The sequence below is a fragment of the Camelus ferus genome, chromosome 9 (genome assembly GCF_009834535.1).
Source record: "Camelus ferus isolate YT-003-E chromosome 9, BCGSAC_Cfer_1.0, whole genome shotgun sequence".
Lineage (NCBI taxonomy): Eukaryota > Metazoa > Chordata > Mammalia > Artiodactyla > Camelidae > Camelus > Camelus ferus.
Genome location: NC_045704.1, coordinates 19,511,989 through 19,529,263, shown reverse-complemented (window position 1 = coordinate 19,529,263; position 17,275 = coordinate 19,511,989). Strand labels below are relative to the sequence as shown.

General features: G+C 52.2%; 1 protein-coding gene across 5 annotated transcripts in view; it reads left to right on the top strand.

Annotated features, from left to right (window-relative positions):
• The window catches only part of SIPA1L3 (signal induced proliferation associated 1 like 3), a 214,779-nt gene that overhangs the window by 155,492 nt on the left and 42,012 nt on the right, over positions 1–17,275 (top strand). For all 5 annotated transcript variants that reach the window (XR_004322355.1, XM_032486153.1, XM_032486155.1 and 2 more), the window contains exons 11-13: positions 5,187–5,438; positions 6,242–6,379; positions 15,370–15,500. Coding sequence is in view for 4 of the 5 variants with exons in the window: in XM_032486153.1 (XP_032342044.1) it covers positions 5,187–5,438; positions 6,242–6,379; positions 15,370–15,500 (521 nt within the window). In the remaining variant the exon portion in view is untranslated. The remainder of the gene's footprint in view (positions 1–5,186; positions 5,439–6,241; positions 6,380–15,369; positions 15,501–17,275) is intronic.

Sequence of the window (17,275 nt, the reverse complement as noted above, 5' to 3'; positions counted from 1 at the left end):
ATTCTTTTGGTAACAACTCTTCCCAGGTGTGCACCCACCAGGAGACATCTCGTGTCTGATCGTTCTGTGCGAGTGAAACTGAGGGCAGTCAGAGGGTTCGGATGGTGGCAGCGTGACCTGTCACCATACATTTGCCCTCAACTCTCAAGCAGCCATTTCTGATCATTGCCTAGATCCCCTGTGTCATTACGGGTCACCTTGAAGTGACGGTCTCAGTTCTGTCATTCCTTCATTTGTTGGCTGGAGGTCTTCTAAAAAGAACTTTCCTTCAGCAACTATTGGGTTCTTCTGAGGTGTGATTTATACAGGGAAGGCAGGCTAGATGCAGTTTTTAGAATAATGGGTTGGTACCCTGGCAGCCTCCACAGGTGCCCAGAGACAGTGATTCTAGAATCACTACATTCCAAGCACTGGAAACTCAGCTGCACAGAGGAAGGTCAAGGCCTGGGCCCTCACGGAGCTGATGAATAAATCGGGAGAGACAAACAGTAAAGGAGTAAGCAGATAAGATGGTTCATACGGCAAAAGGGGAAGCAGCCGAGCATAGTGGCAAGGCGGGCTGCAGAGTGAGGTTACCTGTGTTTGAATCCAAGCTGCTCCTCCTACTGTGACCCTGGGCAAGTGGCCTCACCGCCCTGTGCTGCAGTTTCCTCATTTGTAAAATAGGGATGATAATAGATCCTTTCCCCGGAGGAGGTTGGGAGGTCCGAGGAGATGAGGCTTGTGGAGCACATAGCACAGCACTGGCCTGTAGGAGGCACCAGCCCTCTGAAGACCCCAGCTCTGAAGTACGGGTGTGAGGAAAATAAAGCATGTGACCTGACGTTGGACCGGGTGGTCAGGAAAGGCCTGAAGGTGAGAAAGAACCAGAAGAAGGGCTTTGTAGGGAGGGAGGAGCCATCACAAATGTGAGGACAGAGGCCCTCAGTTGGTTGACAGACTAGAAAGAGGGTAGTGTGGCTGGAGCAGAGTGAGCCAAGAAGGGGGCACGAGATGAAACACTGAGTGCTTCTACACATGACCTCGCTGGGCTGGTATGGTCCCCACTTTACAGAGGAGAAAACTGATGCCCAGAGTGGACCAGTCACCTGTGCACAGTCGTGGAGCTACTGAGAGCAGAGCAAAGCTCAGTCCAGGTTTCCCAACTCCATATACCCTGCTGCCTCTAAAAGCTGTTGCGAGCTGTGGGCTTGGGAGTTCTGGTTGAGCCATCCCCACTTTCCTGAGTCCTGTTTGCTCTGAACTTGGTGGGGAACAGTTCTGGGCAGGCTTAACCCTGCTGCAGCCAAAGGCTTGGCCACCCCCACCCAGGTCTTTCAGCCTCAGGTCTCCAGTCAGGCCCCAGGCGTCCCCTTCTCCCAGCCCTCTCTTGAGGCTTCCTCCACCCCTGCACGGAGCCAAGGCGCAGCCACACCTGCTCTGAGCTCTGCAGGGGCAAGTCAAGCTGAGGTAACCCCCAGGCGAGCTCCCGGCAGAGCCCGCTGCCCCGCTCCACACTCAACAGGCCCGCACACCATAAGCCAGGCCACCTGTTGAGTGACTCGAAAACTTGGGAGTGCCAGAGACCACAAAGGTTTCCTCATACCTGCAGGTAGGGACCAGCTGAAGAGAAAGGAAACGTCTGCGGGCTCCCTTCTCTGGCTTTGGGGAGACGAGGCCAGGGAGGGTGTGACCAGACGGACGGGCTCCGAGCCCTGCCCTATTTAGAAGAAAAACTATCACCCTGCTGCCTTTACAAGGTGGCCACCGAAACAGGATCTCCTGTTTGCAGGAGCGGGTGTGGGTTGGGACTTGCGTGGGCTTTGTTGCTCTCCAGGCGCAGTGGTGTCTGGCTGGCCTCACTTGCAGATCTGATAGCCCCGGCCCTGGGCTCCCCGCAGCCTCTCGCTGCAGCCCTGGTCTCCTGGCCTAAGTGTCACAATAAGCCCTGAGGGGAAGCATGCTGGGATGAGCAGAGGTGTTCCGCCTGCCGCCAGCCAGGCTCTGCACAGCGTGTCTCAACTCCGTGCCCTTTGGGCACTGAGTAGAGTACAGAGGATCATCTCTGTACCCCCAGGCCACGAGGCTGGGGTTCTCAAGTGAGCGCTGCCCTGCTGGGCCAGGCCAGGTAGCCAGGAGGGCACCCCAGAGCCCCTGAGGAGGTGTGTCGTCATGCCCTCGCGTGCTTGCACAGGCCCAGAAGGAATGTTCTCAATCTCACTGCCCCTGTCACTGCCTGATCCTGGATGCCTTTGTCCCCTTCAGTTGGACTCAAGACATCTGATGGAAGCAGGGTGCTGGAAATTCCTTCCTGAGGAGGGAAATCAAAACCCCACAAGTGAGTGAGTAGGAGAGATAAGAAAGGAGTCCCCACGGCCCCCAGAAACTAGGCTGTCAGGGCTCAAGGACACGGAGGCAGGAGGAAAAGTGGTCTGCGAACCAGGGGCGTCCACCCTCAGACCGCTCCCGCATGCGGCTGAGAGGTTGCAAAGGGAGTATTTAGTAAAGCCTTATTGGCCAAGCAAAAGACTAGAAGAAACCTAAATATCCAACTGTAGGGGACCAGCTGAGTAGACCCCAGGTCATCCATGTGATGGAATAGTCATTGATTGTTTAAAGAAAATGCAGTGGGTCTGTGCTGAGAGGGCCTGATAAGAAATATTGTTAATTGGGAAGGAAAAAAAAAAAAAACTCAAGATGGGATCTGGGATTAAGTGTAGTAGTTTTTTTATTTCTATTTTAAGTCATATTTACTTATCTACATGAGATATTTTTGTAAGAATATATGAAAGCTTGGAAGCTGTGGGTGCTTCTGGTGAGTGTAACCAGGGAGCAGAGATAGGGGACAGGGATGCCCTTTTATACCATGTCAGTGTATAAAAACAATTCAGAAATGAAATCAGTGCAATGGGCTTCTTAAGCTTCTTGTGTCAGAATCGTCCCTGGCAGCTCAGTAAAATGCCACTTCCTAGGTCCCACCTCCAGGAGGACTCTGAGTCAGATGAGCCAAGATGGGGCACAGGAATCCGTGTTCTTTCCTGAGTGCCCAGGGTGATTTTGATGCTGGTAGTTCTCAGACGGCCGGGAAGGAATTTGTTCCCAAGCCCCTAGGTGGGTGTGATTGGACTTCAGAAAGCTGGAAGTGGGAATGGCAGGTGGACTGTCCACGGACCTGGTGGAGAAGGTTACGGCAGCAGCCCTTATTCATGAGGCGCTTGGCCTGCACCAGCCTTTCTATTAATGCTCAGAGGATGCTCACCACCACTCCAGCTTACAGGTTTGGAAACAGAGGCCCTGAGAAGGAAATTCCTCCCAAGACCACACAGGCCATTCGTGGCAGAGCTGGGCTCTGAACTGGCCCTCTGGCCCAGGAGCCCTGGCTCTCCATCACTCTATGCTGCCTTCAGGGTGATTGCGTAACATTTCCTTCTTTGAGATCATACCCAGGGGCTACTGGCCAAAGGTGAAGCTGTGAGTAACTGGAATAGAAGTCAGGGACCCAAGAAATCTACCACCACCTCCCAAACCATTGTTCACTGGGCCAGTGGTTAAAGCTGTGGGCTTTTGAGTCAGCTTACTATCTCTGAATGCAGTTTCTGCCTCTTACTGGCTGTGACCTTGGACAGCTTAACTTCTCTGTGCCTCAGTTTACTTCTGTCTTCAGTGTGATGTACTGATCAGAACTCTGGTTACCAGCAACAGAGGTGAAGCAAAAGGGGGACTTTATTTTCATATGCATCTGATAAGACCAGGAGATAGGGCAAGGCTCGAGTGTGACTGTATGCAGGGACTCGGGCATCTGCATCAGGAATCTCTTTCCCCTGTCTCCTTTTCTGCGTGGCTGTCATTCTCAAACCATCTCCCACTTTGTGGGAACAAAAATGACCTGTCCCTCCTTACAGCTCCGGCTTAGGTCTCCCCAGCCCAGCAGCCCAAGTAAAATAGATCTTTCCCCTGGTGGCTCCAAAGTTAATACTCACTGTCTCTGATTGGCCCAGCTTGGGGCACATGACAGCCCTGTGTCAGTCATTGTGTCCAGAGGGAGAGGAGTTTCTGATTGGCAGACCTGGGTCACATGCTCACACCTGGAGCCAAGAAATGGAGCCAGCCCCACCCAGAGCACACAGACCTGTTCCCAGAAGAAGTGGGGGGTAGAAGCTGGGCAGGCAGGAGCAGCAGGCGTGTGCTGCCTGGGGCCACAGTGGTATCCCCTCCACCTCCACTGGGCTTGGCATAGCCGTGGGTTCTTTTAGACGTTTGTACATTGTCATTCCTCACCTGGTACCTGGTGAGGCATGGGCACCTGCTAATCCAGATAGACTGCTGGAATGTCAGCTCTGACCTAGTGCAGCTGAGGGGCCCAGGTGCCAGAGCACATCCTCAGGTCACCTTATGACGACTCCTTAAGCAGCATGACCTGGGCCCACAGCCTCCCAGCTGCCGAGTCTTTTACCGGGTGGCCCTAAAAGTGCCTCAGGGGACTCAGGAGAACCGGAGAGGATCGGCTCATTGTAGGCACGCGAGCTTCCAGGCCGTGGGCTCCTCCAGTCTCAGCTCCCACAGCTGCTGGGAGGTGGGTTCTGTGAGCACGGCCCCCTCCCGTGCTCGCTGCAGCCGCGGTGGAGATGCCAGCCTAGCCTGCAGGCCTCCCCGCCTTGAGCCGGGAATGCCGCGGTACATGTGCCAGCCTGGTCTGGGGGGAGTCGCGGGCAATTCTGCATCTATTTCAAGGTTCTGGATTTCATGGCTTTTTTTTTTTTTTTTAACCACACTGCAAAGTAGGTCACCTGCTCCTCTTCCAGCTGCCTTTGAGCTTCTTTGGAACAAGGCAGATACTATCCTCTGATTCTGAGGGCATCCGCCTTTCTGGCCCCAAGTACAGCCAAGAGGGGCTGAGCCAGTCCATGGAGGACACTGGCCGACTTGAGGCCTGGGTCAGGGAGAAGGGAGAGGAGGGGTGGGGGGGGGAGGGGTGCTGGGGGGAGGGGAGGTAGAGAGCGCGAAGCAGTCAGAGCCCCTGTGTTGGGCCTTGTCCGGGCTGAGGTGCTAAGTTTCAGACCAAGTTGAAGGGTACCTACTTGGCCTTTAAAAGAGGCCGTCTCAGCTCAGGTTGGGCCCTGAAAGACCAGCCCCACGTCTCCCCCAGGCAGCTGGCCTGTGCACTGGTGGCCGGGGCCTCTCTGAGTAACCAAGTTTTTCCTTCCCAGGGGGTGGCTGGAGACCTATGACATGAATACCTCGGAGCCCAAGACGGAGCCGGAGAGCATGGCCCCGGGGGGCCGGCCCCCCTACCGCAGCAATGCTCCGTGGCAGTGGAGCGGGCCCTCATCCCACAACTCCCTGCCAGCCTCCAAGTGGGCTGCTCCCACCACCCCCGGCCACGCCCAGTCCCTGAGCCGGCCCCCGAAGCAGACCCCCATGGTCCCCTTCCGGGAGTCCCAGCCGCTGCACAGCAAGAGGTAAGGCCCCTCCGAGGGGCACCACCCGGCCCCCACCTCCTTCCTGTCTGCAGCCGCCCTTTCCCCTTTTCTCTCTCCCCCTTCTGTCCAGTGTCTTCCTCTCCTTAGTCTTTCTCCTTCCCTTCTTGTCCTTATGCCTCCCTCCTTCCCTCCCTCCCTCCCTTTAATATCCCTCCTGAGTGAGGGCATGGTGCTGGGGAGCTCAGTGTCTGAGGCTGGAAATCCACCATACCACATATGATTAAAACTATATATTTTTTAAGAGGTCAAGGGACCAATAAGTGCAAAATTTACAACAGTGATTACTTTTGAGAGAATGTAGAGGGGAAGGAGAGGAACACACCAGCGGATACATATTTCTCCTGTTCTAGCTTGTGGGTTGGTGGTAGCTTCGGGAGGATTGTTTTATTATAATGATGTATACTTTACAGATAAATGCTTTTGATTATATTGTATATTAGAAGGTAAAGAAAAATTTCTAAGAAGTGAAGGAATCCAGCTTGCAGAGGGGCGTCTTGTCCCAGGCATGGCCGAGAATGGTCGGTGGCCCAATCGGGCCCTATCAGGCCACAGAACCCGAGGGGCAGGTGTGGCCACAGTGGGAGGGAAGCAAAGGGTATCCTGCCCACCCCCACCCCTGCTCCCGGCCCACTGCTCTCTCTCCATCCCCATGGAAGGATGTCAGATGAAGCAGAGGTGGTGTGGTTGGCCCAAGGGAAGGGTCTGGCTGTCCCTGCTCTGTGGGGCAGGGGTGTCCTCCTCGCCCATCCCCACCTCCTTCTTCCTTCTTATCTCTCTTCCAGGCCTGTCAGCTTCCCAGAAACCCCTTACACAGCATCACCAGCAGGGGCCGACAAAGTCCCTCCCTACCGACAGCCTTCTGGGAGCTTCTCCACCCCCGGCTCGGCCACCTACGCAAGATACAAGCCATCCCCGGAAAGGTTAGGGTCTCTTCACTCTTTTCAGTTAAGGAATCTGGTAAAAGGTGGAATCTTTCTTCTTCAGCAAATACACTTACCCTGCAAGTGTATTTGCTTTTGTGTGGGGCTTCTGGATCCCTGAAGGTCATCACAGGACCTCCAGGAGGATGGGCTGTGTCTAAGATTTAGGGCCAAGCTGGCCTGGGCAGGACTTGCTGTTGCCTTTCTTTGCCACAGTATTTCTGTTGTGGTTTTCTCAACACCTGATTGACTTGTCTGAGCAAGAGCATGTACCTTCCGGCTCAGCGATTCACCTAACTCCTATGGTGCTCCCCAAGAGCAGGCCACCAGCCTTGCCCAGTTTTCATGGCCTTTTAGTCTTCAGTCCTGTCCCCTTGGATCCTTCGTCAGTCTGGCAGCATGAGGGACCTTCCCAACTCCTCCATGGCTCCCCAGTGCCCTCAGGATAAACGCACACTCTCTAGCTTGCTCTCCAGTTGCTTGCAGCCCCCGTGCCCTATAGCCTTCCTCCTCTGGGTTCCCTGCCATGGGCTTCATCCTGGATGTCTGCCCACAGCCCCCCTGCAGTCCATCCCTTCAACCCCCTGAGCATCTCTGCCCCCACCCCCTCCTCCTTAACCCAGTGCCCTGCCCCTGCCACGTCCTTGAGCCCCCATCCTCTGGCCCACCTCCTCTGGTCCACTTTCCACTCAGTAGCCAGGGGGATCTTTGTATATCTGCACATGTCTTTCCCCTGCTCCAAACTCTCCCACATGTCCCATAGTCCTCAGGACACAACATCCATGTCTCACTGTGGTCACCAGGGACCCACTCACTTCCCCAGCCTTGTGCAAGGCCACACATCAGCCGCCCTGGCCACTTCTGATTTCCTAGGTAGGCTGTCTGTGCATTTCAGAATTCTCCTCATGTTCTTCCCTCTGCCTGGAAATTCTTCACACTCTTCACTGCACGCACTCCTCACTGCCCCTCACCATTCCGCCAACTCGAGCACGGATGCTCCTCCTCCAGGAAGCCTTCCCTGTACCTCACCCCATGCTAGATGACGTGCTGCCCCTCTACCTTTCACTTCCCTTTGTGTTTCCTGATCATGCTCTCCATTCTGTTAGCCCCGCTAAGTGTGTATGTGTGTGTACACATGTGTGCATGTACACTGATGCATGCGTGCATGAACGAACCTGCTCTCCGAGATACACCACCTTCCCAGGTCGTCTTTGTGTGACCATCACACAGCTCAAGGTCTGGCACACGGTAGATCCTTGGTACATATTTGATGAAAGGATGGAGCGAGCAAGTGAGTGAGTGTGTTTAAATAGTGCGCCTCAGAATCACCTGGAGGGAGGGCTTGTTAAAATATAGATTCCTGGGCCTCACCCTCAAGTTTCCAGCTTGGTAGGTGTTGGGTAGAGTGTGCGATACCAAGGCTGCTGGTCCAGGGAACACACTTCGAGAGCCGCTGCACTAAACCAGTGTTTGATTCCAAGCCTCTGTTGTAAAAGTGGGGGAAACGCACACGCTCTTCCATCTTCTAGTAACCACTACTCAGCTTTCATCAGCAGAGGATTCTAAGTGCTTTCTGTGTGCTGGCTGCCAGGAGAAATATTTGAGATACTCACTCACTCCAGGGGCTCCTGTTGTCAGTGCTGCTGTGATGGAGAGAGGATAGAAACGATGTGCACACTGATGTGAGAGCTCTGATAGACTCAGGCCTTGGAGGAGAGAGCTCAGCCCAGCCCCAAGTCTGGGCTGGCTGCCTGGAGGAGGTGACAGTTGAACAGATCTTTGAGAGATTAGTAGGAGTTTGCCACATAGAAAGGGGAGAAAGTAATTTCAGAATGGAGGCCACAGACATGAGTAAGCAGAATGGAGTGGGACATAGGAGGAATGGAGAAGAGTCTGCGGTGTGGGGGTACCTGGGTGGCAATAATGGCTGAGGCTGGAAGTGGCAGTTGGCAGGGAGCAATTAGCCAGGAACAGAGGTGGAGGGGATGATAGTACTCCAGGGAGCTCTTTTTTTTTTTTCCAAATTCTGATGTCCCCATCCTTTTATTATTATTTTTAATCTCTTTATTTGAAATAATTATAGACTCACAGGAAGTTAAAGAAGAAATGTAAAGGCAGCTCCAGTGACCCCTTCACCCAGCCCTCTCCAAATGTCAGCATCTTGTGTAACTGATACAGCGTCAAAGCGCGACATTGACATTGGTACAATCCATAGTGCTTATTCAGAATGCACCAGTTACGTGTGTGTGTGTCTGTCTGTCTGTCTGTCTGTCTGTGTCTGTGTGTGTAGCTCTATGCAGTTTTGTCCACAGTTAAGTCACTCAGCTGTACCATCACCACCAAACTCCTTCCTCCTGCTTCTCCATAGCCATACCCACCCCATCCCCCATCCCTGACTTCTGGCAACCATTTTTTTGTTCTGCATCTCTTACTTCATGAATGTTTTATAAAAGGAATCATACAGTATATCTTCTGTTGCTGAGTCGTATTCCATGGTGTGGCAGTACCATAGTTCATAGAACCATTCATCCATTGAAGGATATTTGGGTAGTTTCTGAGTGTGGACTATTATAGATTTTCATGCTCTGAACATTCATCAAAAGTTTTCATTTCTCTGGGATAAGTGCCCAAGAACACAGTTGCTGGTCAAGATATGGAACAGCCTAAATGTCTGTTGACAGATGAATGGATAAAGGAAATGTGGTGTACATACACAATGGAATATTATTCAGCCATAAAAAGAGGAAATCCTGCCATTGGGACAACGTGGATGAACCTCACAGGCATTATGCTAAGTGAAATACATCAGACAGAGGAAGACAAATACTGCATAGTATCAGTTATATGCAGAATAGGGGAAAAAGTCAAATTCAAAGAAACAGAGAGAGTGGTTGCCTGGGGGTGGGGGATGGGGAGAGATGTTGTTCAAAGGGCACCAACTTTGGCTTACAAGATGAACATGTTCTGAGGATTTAATGTACAGCATGGTAGCTGTAGTTAATACTTCTGTATTATACACTTAAAATCTGCTAAGAGAGTAGATCTTAAGCATTCTCACCTTAAAAAAAAACAATAACAATGTGAGATATTAGATGTGCTCACTTGCTTGGGGTGATCATTACACAATGTACACATATATCAAATCATTGCCTTGTACACGTTAAATATATTCCAATTTTATTTGTCAGTTACACCTCAGTAAAGCTGGGGGTGTGGGAGGGAGACGTTTCTAAGAGTGCCACTTATTCAGCAAGCTGAGAGCGTTATCTCAGAGGAGTGTGCTGACCATTCTGTAGTGCTGTAGAAAAGTGTTTTAAAAAAAAAAAGAATACAGTTGCTTATTGTGTGGTAAGTCCACTTTTAGTTTTAAAAAGAACTACCAAACTATTTTCCAGAGTGGTTGTACTGTTGTGATCCCCACTGGCCAGGTCTGAGGGCTCCAGTGTCTCCACACCCTCACCGCTCTGCTGTCTTCACTGTTTTTCATTTCAGCCGCTTTCATAGGTGTGTGTGATGCTGTCTCGTTGTGGTTCACTTGTCTTTGTCTGATGGATTGTGATGCTGTTGAACATCTTTGTTTTTCAGTGTTCATACATTCCAGGTACAAGATCTTTGTCAGCCTTGTGATTTGCACATATTTTCTCCCAGTCATTAGTTTGTCTTTTCATATTCTTAACAGGGTTTTTCACAAAACAAAAGTTTTTAACTTTGATGAGATCCAAATTATTGGGGTTTTTTTCCTTTTATGGATCATGCTTTTGATGTTAAAATCTGAGAACTCTTTGCCTATTCTTGGATCCTAAAAGATTTTCTTTTTTTTTTTTTTTCTAGAAGTTTTCTTTTTTTTTTAAAGCACACTAAGCACCGTATTTAACTTTGTTTTGTTTTGTTTATTTATCTAATTTTTTTGGCCTGGGAGGTTATTAAGTTTACTTATTTATTTTCAGAGGAGGTGCCACAGATTGAACCCAGGACCTTGTGCATGCTAAGCATAAGCTCTACCACTTGAGCTACACCCTCTCCCGAAATTTTCATTATTTTTGTTTTACATTTAAGTCCCTGATCCATTTTTAGGTATTTTTTTACAGCTAATTTTTGCATAAGGTGAAAGGGTTTAGATTGAGGTTCCCTTTTTTTGCCTCCCAATGTCCAGCACCATTTATTGAAAAGGCTCTCCCTTCTCCACTGGATTGCTTTTGCTGCTTAAAACAGAAATTCATTGGAAGGGGAAATTAATTGGGCACATCCGTGTGGGTCTATTTCTTTCTGTGTTCTCTAGACTGTTCCATGGAGCTGTATGCATGCGCTCAGTGAGTGTTCCCAGCAACTCCATGAGGTGTGGGTAATGTGTCCCATTTTACAAAGAGAGAGAAGAAAACTGAGGCTCAACCTGGTGAATCCACTTGTCTTGGGTCGCTCTTCCAGGAACCCAGGGCTATGTGATTCCAGGGGACTGACCATGACCCAGAGCTGTCCTGCCTGCCCACAGGCCTCCAAGCTCATCCCCAAATCAGGGTCAACATGCATGGTCCCTGCTGGAGTCCCTGCCCCACAGTGACACTTGATGGCTGTGATTTCGTGTTTCAGGCTCTCTGGCGTTGACAAATGAACAACTCTCACTTTTTCCTTGCATTCTGGTTCTTCCCAGCCTGACCCTCTCTTCCCAGGGCTGCAGTGGAGTCTGATTCCACTCTCTGTGGCCCAGGTTTCAGCATTTTTTACCTCTGTCACCAACTGGGTTCCAAGTTTTGCCAAACATTCCTGGCACACCTCAGCCCCCAAACCGCCCGAAGTGTCTTTTATAACAGGTCACCAGCCTACAGTAAGAGGCCCAGGAGCAGGTGGAGCCGCCCCAGTGGCCTGTGGCCTCGGCTCCTTGCCCTTTTTCCTACTCATAGTTGTCCCTTGACATCCCGGAGCCTATGTGACCCAACCTAGATATCCCAGCCTAGCCACGGACATTTCCGCCCTCAGCACTCCCATCTCCTGCCGTCTTCTCCAGAGGGCCTGCAACTTGCTGCGTTCATCAAGCTTTTAGCAGTGCAGAGGCCTTCATGGACAAAACCTGCCCCGTGGCCCATCTCAGACATACTGAGTAAACACAAGAGGGCCAGATGGCCTATCCCCTGTCTGCCATATGAGTGTGGGCAAAGACTTCACTCCTCAGCACCTCAGTTTGCTCACTTGTGAAACATCTGTCTCTGAGCAGCGTTGAGAACGTTCACGGAGGGAAGCCCTCAAGAATGCTTAACTGTGCCTGGTGCAGAGTCTGTGCTCTGAGAGGGTTATGCCTGTCACTGCTGCATGCAGGGCCTGGGCTGGCAGCTGGGGTGCAGGGGCTGGTGGATGCCACCCCGTCCTCAGGAGTTTGCCATATTGCATGCAAGATGAACAAACTTCCAAACTCAGTGCTGAGCCTTAGGTCAGAATCACGTGCCCGGCTCAGCAGCCTGCAGGGCTGGCCCAGACCCTAGACACTGGCTCATCAGGCTACCTGGCTAGCTTTCGTTTTTCCTTTGTATTTCCCTGCCAGTTCCATAAAGAGTGGTACATCAGTTAGGAGGCATTTGACTTGAAGTGACAGAAAATCTAACTCAAGAAGGCATGAAGCATTATGGGGATTTATGGTCACATAGCAAGTCCTGAGGAGGGGTGGCTCTAAGGCTGGTTAATTCTGCAGGGACATCCTCGGGTACCTGGCTCCACTCGTGACCCACGAGGGCTACAGTGGCCCCAAGCAAAATCAGCACCCTATGGAAAAAGAGGGGAGGGCTTCTCTTTGTTTTTAAGAGTAAAAGAACTAGGTCACTTGCCCAACCCTGAACCAACCTCTGGCAAGGTCACATTGGACCCCCATGACTGTCTTAAACTGTCAGGATTTACTCAAGTCATGTAGCAGATGGATGGTTGCCAGAGCGGAGTCTGGACCCCACCAGCAGGGACAAAAAAGATGATGATTGGGGTGGCTGCCAGCAGTGGCTGCATAGTGTCCATCTTTACCCAGGCATCCTCTAGTTCACCCCACACTGTGCCGGCCGGCAGTGTAGGAGATTGACAGAGCAGGCTGGGGCCCTGCCCTCAGGAGTTCACATCTGTCTTGGTACTTTCCTATGTGTCAGAGTGGGAAGTTCAAAGCCAAGATTCTGGCAGCCCATAAACCTGCTTCTGGGGAGTTTTGCCTAGAGCTGTGCATGGTGAGATGCTGGAATGTTCCAATTTCCAGGCTGACCAGGATGTGGCAGTAGTAGAAATGGCCCCAAATGGGACATATTCAGCACCTGAAGAATGGCCAGCATAGGTCAGTCAGTTTGCATTGGGATAATAAAGCTTATTAGTAAGAAACTTACACAATTGGACAAAGTACAGGTTGTCTTGATTGAGGACAGCTGAGAGATGAAGGTGGTAAAACATGTCCAGCTAAAGATAGTCCAGCAGTTAGGATTCGGCTTAGCTGCATAATGTAGAAAATGGTGATTCAGATGAGATAGTCTCTTCCCCCCACGTTGTCCGGGACTTGGGCTCTTCCTCACCAATGCTCTGCCTTCCTTGGCCTGTGGCTTTCTGGTCTTCAGGTGCCTGCTGGAGCTTCTGCCTTAAGGAGCTGATGAGGCAAAGGTGCCTACAACACACTTCCAGAGAGTGCCTGGAAGTCACGTGCAGCACTTTTATCTCATTGGCCAGAACTGCAAGGGAGCCTGGGAAATGGAGTCTGTTAACTGATCACATTGCTGCCCCCAAAACAGTTGGGATTCTGTTACCAAGGTGGAAGCAGAGAATAGACATGAGGGAACCGCCTGCAGCGCCTGCCACTCGTACCTTCCGCTCTCCCCTGGCTGCCCCCGCCACTGCCAACGTTTTCCTTTAGTTCTCAGGGCTTGATGTGGATGTTTTGAGAAAATGGAATAAGCACATGAGCACTTCAGTTTCTAGCCATAGTGGAGCCACATTTTACCAGGAGGTTAGCTGTCTGCTAAGTCAGCCAGTAAGGTGAAGACTGCTTATGCTTTTTATTGTTTTGACTCTCTTTCTTTCCTGGAGGCATTAGAGGTCAAGGTCTGGAGGAGCAGCAATAACATGTATTTCCTTGGCAGGTGAGCAGAGATGAGTTTCCAGGGAGTCCAGTGCTCTCTGAAGCACCGCTCTGCTGCCCTGGAGGCGCTGAAGCCCGGAGCTGTAGAGTTGGTCTTTGCAGAGACAGCCTGGCTCTGGGCTGGCAGGGTGACCCCGGAGAAGTCAATTCATTCCTCTTTTGGATTTTGGGGGGATTCCCAGTGTATCACCCCATCAAGCTGCAAATATAGTCACAGGAGCCAATCAGGGCTTGTGTCAGTGGGACTTTCCTGACTGCAGGTAACCAAGACTTGGCTGGCTCAAACGCTGTAGGAGTTTGTTATCTCACAGAAGAGAAGGGTCAGAGGCAGAGCGGACTCCAGGGAGGGTTAATCCAGCATCTTGACAACACCATCAAGGGCCTCGCTGTTCCTTCTGCCTTCCCTCTTCCGCCCTCAGCCTTGGCCTCATCCTCAGGCTGGTGAGGGAGGGCAGCGGCAGTTCCCAGTGTTACCTCTGCTGATGTCACCCGGCAGCACCTGGTGAAGAAGACTTCATCTTTCCTTATCATCTCCCTTCAGAGCAGGGAGACTTCCCCAAGCCCCTCAGCCGACTTACCCCTTCTCAGTCAGATTATGCCGGGTAACAAACACCTGAAAATGGCAGTGACTTCCATCAGCAAAGGTTTACTTTGCACTCACACTGCAGGTCCACCACTGGTTGCCAGGGGACTTCTCAGGACCTAGGCTGCCTCACAGCTCTCTGGCAAGAACTAGTCACACAAGCCCAACCAGCCAATCTCGAGGGACTGGGAAGCGCGGTCCTGCCGCGCCTGCCAAGTGAAGAGCCAGGGTGTTCATGGGGGGCTTAGTAACTCCCATCCTCTTACCTCTCACGCGCTGTCCCTGACCAGCCTCAGACAGGGAGAGGATTTCTACAATGACAGCTCCCATCTGAAGTGGAGTGGATGGTGAGAGGCGCCCACAGGATTCACTCCAGGGCGTGGGGAATGCTGCCGGGACCCGAGGCCGCGGAAGGCACCTGCTGCCGCTTCCCCTGTTAGGTCTCAGCCCTTGCCTGTAGGTGTGCAGGGCCAGCCTCCAGGAGAATCTCTAGCAGACACCTTTGTTATTTCATTCCACCACCGCCCTGAGAAGTAGAAAATGTCTCCCATTTTCTACAGCTCGGACTGGTGAACACTTGCCCAACCAGGGTCATGCAGCTAGTAAGGGGGCGTGGGGCTGGGGTTGAGGCCAGCCCTGCCTCATTCTGAAGCCTGGGTCCACAGCTTCTCCCCTGCAGCCCTTCCTCCTGCAGAGAGACACGCATAGTTCTGTGTCATGTGTCAGCCTCAGTCTAAGCTCTGGGCACACAGGATGGCACTCAGTCCTACAAGGGAGGACCTGCTGCGATTGCCTCTTGACAACCAGGGAAACTGAGGCTCAGGGCAAGGAAGTGAGTGTACCTGGCTGGGCAAGAGGCGGAGGTGAGGCTGGATCCCCAAGCTGCCCAGTTCCAGGCCTGCTGTTCCCACAGATGCTGCCTTACCCTGCGCTCTTCGCCAGAGAGAAAGGGAGCCCAAGACAGGCCTGGGGGCGGGGGCTGCTGAGGACGCCTCAGCCCCCGTTTCACAGCCAAGAAACAGGACCCCTGAGGAGCCGATGGGTAGGGCTGTTGGCCCAAGTGGCTTCTGCCCCCTCCTTCCTTGAGGACCCCACCTGGCCCTGCATCCCCGCCACCCCGGCTCCCTGGCGTGCTTCCCGGGCAGAGCTCATTCCTGACCCCCAGTTAATAACACGTTTCCAGGCTTACTCATCTAGCCTCCCCTCCACAGAGCCGCCAGTATATTTAAAACCCCTCAGCAAGTGAGGCTCAGGCTCAGGTGGTTTTTGACACACCAGCCCCTTACCCTGTGCTTGCCTCCTCCCGCTCCCCGACAGGTACGCCGCCGCCCCCCCGCACCAACTGCTGTCCTTTGATCCCCACTTCAGCCACGATGGGATGTCCAGCGGCGACTCCTCTTCAGGTGGCTTGACCAGCCAGGAGAGCACCATGGAGCGCCAGAAGCCAGGTAGGCGCCCCCAGGCCAGCTGCGTCCCCGGCCTCGCCCTGCAGGGCCTCTTACAGTTTGGCAGGTGACAGCTCTCCTACTGTCAGTGAGGGGTAAAACAGGAGAAAGCTGAGAGTGCCACGCATAAGACAGAGGGTCACCCAGGAGAGCGGCAGGACCGGCAAGCCAGATCCGTCTCCATCCAGACAGGGCATCAGCAGACAGGGTCTTCCAGCACCATCGATCAGGAGCTCAGCTGCGTGACATGAGGGTGGTGACACCAGGGGGAGTGGTGGAAAAGGACTAAAAGGGCTGTTCTCGGGAGCAGAAGCGGCAGCATGCTGAGGCCATTCATTACACAACCTCTCCAGTATTGTTTCTGACTATTAGGGGCGTACAGCCTCTGCTGAGAAACGAGCACAGATCTTGAGCGTCTAGTGTGATTACACATCACAAAGTGAACATGCCCATGTTCCACGCCCAGGGCAAGAGACAAGAACGTGGGCAGCCTCCCAGAAAGGCCCCAGCCCCTCCCAGTCAGTACCCCCAAAGCCACCCCTGTCCTGGCTCTCGCAGCCAAGCTTGGTCTTGCCTGGTTTTAAGTTTCACATAGATGGAATATAGGCTCCCACTGGATGCAGTGTGTGTGTGATGTGGGGGTCGGGGCCTTCTGTAGCTCAATACTGTGTTGGTGAGAGACAGCCACGTGACTAGCAACACACTTTCTGAGCACTTTCCATTGTATGAGTGACTCACAATTTCTTACTCCGTTCTAGTGTTGATGGACGTTTGGGTTGTTTCCAGTTTGGGGCTGCTTAGAATATTGCTGCTAGGAATATTCTCGTCCCTGTCTTTTGATGAACACCTGCTCACATTTCTTAGGGACTGTCCCTGAGAGTGGAATTGCTGGGTCATATATCTAACTTCATGAGAGACTGCCAAACCATTTCCCAAAGTGACAAACCAGTGATGGAGTTCCAGTTGCTCCGTATCCTTACCAACCTTTTCAGCCTTTCCAGCAGGCACGTCGTGGTATCACATTGTGTTTTTAATTTGCATTTTCCTGATGCCTGCTGAGGTTGAACATCTTCTGGTCTGTTTACTCTCTTGTGTGTAATTATTCATTGTGAGGCACATACTACTGAGATAAATATTTTAAACCTAATTTCTCATAACAAACTTGTAGCCCCTTTGAAGTGGGAGAACTGTCAGATGATGAGTGGGTTCAAAAGAAATAAAATCAATGAAGTGTGAGGGAGCATTGACCTTGGAGGGGGAGGAGATGGAGGTGCTCACTCGGGGGATGTTTGAGAATATCCCCAGCTCTCAGGGATGACCAGGTCGGCACATTGCCAGCTCCCCAGGGCCTGGAAGAGGGTGTGTGCTCCAGGATTAGCGGCCTCTAGAATTCCTCAGCCCTGCGGCCCCTGCCCCATGGTTCTCTTAAACCAGGTACAGCGGTTGGACTGCAGGCAAGCAGGTCGCCCTCCCGACCCTGCTCTTCCTGCTCCTGCTGCCTCCGGGCCCTGCAGATACCGCTGGCTTCTCTCCGCAGCACACGGGATCCTGCCTGCAGTTCTGTGAGCTTTGCTCCAGCTCAGACAGGTTCGAATCCTTTTCTTTTCCCACCCAGTTGAGAAAAAGGGAAGCATGTTGCTTGGTGATGTCATCACCTAGGGAAGGAAGATTTTCCAGCGTTCACACCAGGGGCCCCAAGTAAGGTGTCACAGAAGCTCACCATTGTCCTTCCTTTTCTTCCCTGTTCCATCCCCAGGAGCTTGGCTCCCCTCTCACTG